Source organism: Symphalangus syndactylus, chromosome 5 (genome assembly GCF_028878055.3).
Source record: "Symphalangus syndactylus isolate Jambi chromosome 5, NHGRI_mSymSyn1-v2.1_pri, whole genome shotgun sequence".
In the NCBI taxonomy this organism is placed as follows: Eukaryota; Metazoa; Chordata; class Mammalia; order Primates; family Hylobatidae; genus Symphalangus; species Symphalangus syndactylus.
The window spans coordinates 93250078-93255708 of record NC_072427.2 but is presented as its reverse complement, the minus strand read 5'-3'; the positions used below and the strand labels follow the sequence as shown (position 1 = coordinate 93255708).

At 47.7% G+C, this 5631-nt stretch overlaps 1 protein-coding gene across 1 annotated transcript; it reads left to right on the top strand.

Moving 5' to 3' along the window:
• Positions 1–325: 325 nt before the first annotated feature.
• LOC134736568 (large ribosomal subunit protein bL20m-like) lies at positions 326–2057 on the top strand. Its single transcript, XM_063638506.1, is given in 4 exon segments — positions 326–348; positions 1057–1113; positions 1115–1199; positions 1201–2057. Coding segments are annotated over 4 exon segments (597 nt in total). The 3' UTR covers positions 1633–2057.
• Positions 2058–5631: the final 3574 nt, after the last annotated feature.

Below are 5631 nucleotides of genomic sequence, written 5' to 3'. Positions count from 1 at the left end.
TCCGCAGCCGCTGGCCCGGGTGCTAAGCCCCTCACTGCCTGGGGCCAGCAGGGCCGGCCGGCTGCTCCGAGTGCGGGGCCCGCCAAGCCCACGCCCACCCGGAACTCCAGCTGGCCCGCAAGCGCTGCGCGCAGCCCTGGTTCCCGCCCGCGCCTCTCCCTCCACACCTCCCTGCAAGCTGAGGGAGCGGGCTCCGGCCTTGGCCAGCGCAGAAACGGGCTCCCACAGTGCAGCGGTGGGCTGAAGGGCTCCTCAAGTGCCGCCGAAGTGGGAGCCCAGGCAGAGGAGGCACCGAGAGCGAGAGAAGGCTGTGAGGACTGCCAGCATGCTGTCACCTCTCAACGTCCTGTGAGTTATGCATACAATGTACCAGTTACTCAACTGTCCTGTGGGCTAAATCTCTTTAAGGGACCAAGGGAGCTTACCAGGTCCCTGGTAAGGAGGCCTAGGCCCATAGGTGGTACCAAAGCAAAAGGGACCTAGCACAGTGGTGAAAAACTCCAGCATACCTTCTGGGAACTTGCCCTGCAGGTACTGTCATCTGTGTGCAAAATGGTGTACGTGTATGCAAGGTTATTCACTGAGGCATTGTTTGCAATAACAGAAGGTTGGAAACCACTGCATATCCAGTAGGTATGGAAGGCAAATAAGTATTTGTACTCCATGCACTATTAAGACTGTGCAGCTTGGCCGGGCATGGTGGCTCATGCCTGTAATCCTAGCACTTTGGGAGGCCGAGGCAGATGGATCACGAGGTCAGGGGTTCGAGACCAGCCTGACCAACATGGTGAAACCCCCATCTCTACTAAAAATACAAAAAATTGGCCAGGCTGGTGGCGCGCGCCTGTAATCCCAGCTACATGGGAGGCTGAGGCAGGAGAATTGCTTGAACCTGGGAGGCGGAGGTTGCAGTGAGCTGAGATAGCGCCACTGCACTCCAGCCTGGGCGACAGAGCGAGACTCCGTCTCAAAAACAAACAAACAAAAAAACCGTGCAGCTCTTAAAAACTTAAAAACTGGGAGGAAGCGATGCCCAGCAAGACGGCGGCCACGCAGCGCGTGTGTTGTTGAGGATTCAGGAGGCTGGCCCGCGGGCGTCTTGGTCTTCCTCACCGCTGCGAAATCGCGTCACCTACCGCTACTGGCGGATTCAGGAGATGCTGAAGCACGCCAAGCACTTCCGGCGGGGGAGCGGGGTGCGGGGAAAATTGCTGCTACAGGTTGGCCGTCAGAGCCGGGACTCGAGCCTTTGTGAAATGCACCAAAGCCTTAAACCTGAAGAAGAGGATCATGAGGACCCTCTGGATTAATCGAATTACAGCTGCTACCCAGGAACACGGCCCGAAGTACCCAGCGTTCAGTGACAATTTAATTAAGTGCCAGGTGGAGCGCCACAAGAAAGTCCTAGCGGATCTGGCTATCTACGAACCAAAGACTTTTAAATCTTCGGCTGCGTTGGCCAATAGGAGGCGACAGGAAGAATTTGCTGCTGCCTTAGGAGATGGGAAGGCAGCATTTTTTTTCCAGAATGGTACTGTACCGCTGAGGACCGTTGCTGTATTGACTAGGAAAAGACACAGAGTAATTTGCAGTTTATTTGATTTGCACTTGTGTTTATCCACATTCCAGTAACAGGCATGAGGGAAGGCCCCTTCTCTCTGGGACAGAGCCTCACAGATGACTTCCATGTTTCTTGTGAATGAAACTCAAACATTGTTCAGAAAAAAAAAAAAAATTGGGAGGAAGCAAGAAAGAAAAAGAGTAAGGGAGGTGTTTGTATACTAATAGAGAAATAGAAATATCTGGAATGCAGTAACCTCCCTTTTGTGTAAAAGGCAGGGAGGCTGATAAGAAAATAATATAACTGTATTTCGGCCGGGTGGGGTGGCTCACGCCTGTAATCCCAGCACTTTGGGAAGCCAAGGCGGGCAGATCATCTGAGGTCAGGAGTTCGAGACCAGCTTGGCCAACATGGTGAAACCCGTCTCTACTAAAAATACAAAAATCAGCCAGGTGTAGTGGTGCACACCTGTAATCCCAGCTACTCAGGAGGCTGAGACAGGAGGATCACTTGAACCCGGGAGGCGGAGGTTGCAGTGAGTTGAAATCGTGCCACTACATTCCAATAAGAATAAGAATGAAACTTTGTCTCCAAAACAAACAAACAAAAAAAAACAAAAAAAGGAAGTAATTGTATTTAGCCAGGTCTGGTAGCATCTTCCTATAGTCTCAGCTGCTTGGGAGGCCAAGGCAGGAGGATCCCGAGCCCAAGAGTTCTAGTCCAACGTGGACAACATAGTAAGACCCCCCATCACTACAAAAAGAAAAAGAAAATATAACTGTACTTGCTTATATTTGCATAAAGGACCCTAAAGCATGCACAAGAAGCTTTTAAGAGTGAGGGGACATGGGGGAATGGAATGGCTGGCAGCAGGGAAGGGAAGGGGACTTTTCCCATATCACTTTTTATGCTGTTCTATTTTTGAACCATGTTAACACATGATCCACTAATAAAATGAAATTAAAAGTAAGGAGAATGTCCAGAGAGCAGATTTTCTATAACGAGGGACACATTGGATTTATTGATTAACAAGCAACTATGGAAATCCTACAATGCTAAGCTAAGAGGTTAAGAGTTGATCTGGGAATCATTGGATGTTTTGAGCCAGGATGTAGCATCACGAAGAATCATCTGAAGGGAGTGTATAGTCTAGATCAGAAGGAGGAGAGACACAAATGGGAAGGCTGTGGCCCTATTCAGGTGTGAAATGATGAGGCAAGGAACGATGGCAGTGAGCTGGAAATAGAGGTTTTCAAGAAAAATCTACACACCAAAAAAGACCAGCTGGCCAGGCACGGTGGCTCACACCTGTAATCCCAGCACTTTGGGGAGCCAAGGTGAGTGGATTACTTAAGGTCAGGAGTTCAAGCCAGCCTGGCCAACATAGTGAAATCTGGTCTCTACTAAAAATACAAAAATTAGCCAGGTGTGTTGGCTCACGCTGTAATCCTAGCTACTCAAGAAACAGAGGCAGGAGAATCACTTGAACCATGAAGCCGGAGGTTGCAGTGAGCCGAGATCGCACCAATGCACTCCAGCCTGGGCGACAGAGCGAGACTCTGTCTCAAAACAAAAATAAAAACAAAAAAAACAGCGGAACTTCTTACATATCAAGTGCATGCTGCTTGAAATGAATGGGTCACAGAAGAGATTTTTGTCACATAGGTGTGTCTACTTGCTTTTGGTATATAAAATATTTTGAAGGCTGCTTACATTTTAGACCTTTATATTGACCTGGATTTGGAATTTACAAGGACGTCATAATGTATATTTCAGCTTCTCAAACAATAGACTGGCCAGTTTGATTTTCTCCTCTATGTCCTTATGCTTAGGCATACCATTTTAGAGTTGTTTGCTAAGCTTACCAGTTTTTTGTTTGTTTGTTTGTTTGTTTGTTTTTGAGACAGAGCTTTGCTCTTGTTGCCCAGGATGGAGTGCAATGTCACAGTCTCGGCTCACCGCAACCTCTGCCTCTCGGGTTCAAGCGATTCTCCTGCCTCAGCCTCCCGAGTAGTTGGGATTACGGGCATGCGCCACCACACGCAGCTAATTTTGTATTTTTAGTAGCGATGGGGTTTCTCCATGTTGGTCAGGCTAGTCTCGAACCCCCAACCTCAGGTGATCTGCCCACCTCGGCCTCCCAAAGTGCTGGGATTCCAGGTGTGACCCACTGCGCCCAATAGCTTACCAAATCTAATCCTACTTTCTGTTCAGTTTGGTGAAAACCTTTGGCTCTGTCTGTGGTAAATATTCCAATTTATACTCATAAAAACATCCATCCATGCCCCCGGTCTATTTTTTAAATTAAAAATCCTCATTGTTCCCTGGAGCATTTTCATTATTGCATTCGTATATTTCTGGTTGACAGTATTTCATTAGTCCAGCAAATATTTACTGAGCATCTAGTATGAGACATGGTACAGCACAAATTTCTAGTTGTCCGTTAGTATCCATTCTCTTTCCTCCATAACAACAGAATATTCAGCTGGGTGCAATGGCTCCCGCCTGGAATCTCAACATTTTGAGAGGCTGAGGCAGGCAGATCACCTGAGGTGAGGCGTTCAACACCAGCCTAGCCAATATGGTGAAACCCCGTCTCTACTAAAAACACAAAAGTTTGGCTGGGAGCAGTGGCTCACGCCTGTAATCCCAGCGCTTTGGGAGGCCAAGGTGAGTGGATTACTTAAGGTCAGGAGTTCAAGACCAGCCTGGCTAATATGGTGAAACTCTGTCTCTACTAAAAACACAAAAATTAGCCAGGTGTGGTGGCGGGTGCCTGTAGTCCCAGCTTCTCGGGAGACTGAGGCAGGAGAATCGCTTGAACTTGGGAGGCAGAAGTTGCAGTGACCGAGATCGCGCCACTGCACTCCAGCCTGGGCGACAGAGCAAGACTCCATCTCAAAAAAAAACAAACAACAACAACCAGAAAAAAAAAAATACAAAACTTGGCCTGGCGCGGTGGCTCACACCTGTAATCCCAGCACTTTGGGAGGCCGAGGTGGGCAGATCACAAGGTCAGGAGTTTGAGACCAACCTGATCAACTTGGTGAAACTGCATCTCTCTACTAAAAATTCAAAAATTAGGTGGGTGTGGTGCTGCACACCTGTAATCCCAGCTACTTGGGAGGCTGAGGCAGGAGAATTGCTTGAACCTGGGAGGTGGAGGTTGCAGTGAGCCAAGATGGCACCACTGCACTCCAGCCTGCGTAACAGAGTGAGACTCTGTCTGAAAAAAAAAAAAAAAAAACTAAACATAGAATTTTCAGCTGGGTGCAGTGTAGTCCAGAATAACTACTATACTTCCCAGCCTCCTTTGCCATTCAGTATGGCCTTGTGACCAAGTTCATAATAGGATGTGAGCAAAAGTGAAGTGTTGGATGTTTAGGTCTTATCCTGAAAGGGAGGGTGCTATATACTTACTGTGGTTTGAATGTCTCCCTCAAATTTGTAAACTTAATTCTCTTCTCTTTTTTTTTTTTTTGAGACAGAGTTTCACTCTTGTTGCCCAGGATGAAGTGCAGTGGTGCGATCTTGGCTCACTGCAACCTCTGCCTCCTGGGTTCAAGCGATTCTCCTGCCTCAGCCTCCCGAGTAGCTGGAATTACAGGCACCTGCCACCACGCCCAGCTAATTTTTTGTAGTTTTGTAGAGACTGGATTTCACCATGTTGGGCAGGCTGGTCTCAAACTCCTGACCTCAGGTGATCCACCCACCTCGGCCTCCTAAAGTACTGAGATTACAGGCATGAGCCACCATACCAGGCCTTAATTCTTACATTCATATATTGATGGTATTTGGCGATGGGGTCTTTGAGGGGTAATTAGGATTAAATAAATTCATTAAGCTAGGCACAGTGGCTACACTGTGAACACAGGAATGGTGTTCATAGTGCATTATTCACAACAGCCAGAAGATGGAAGCAACTCAAGTGTCCATCTACTGAGGATGAATGGATAAACAAAATGTGGTCTCTGCCCACAAGGGAATATTATTCAGCCTGAAAAAGGAAAGAAATTCTGAGCTATACTACAATATGGATGAACCTTATGGGTATTATGCTGAGTGAAATA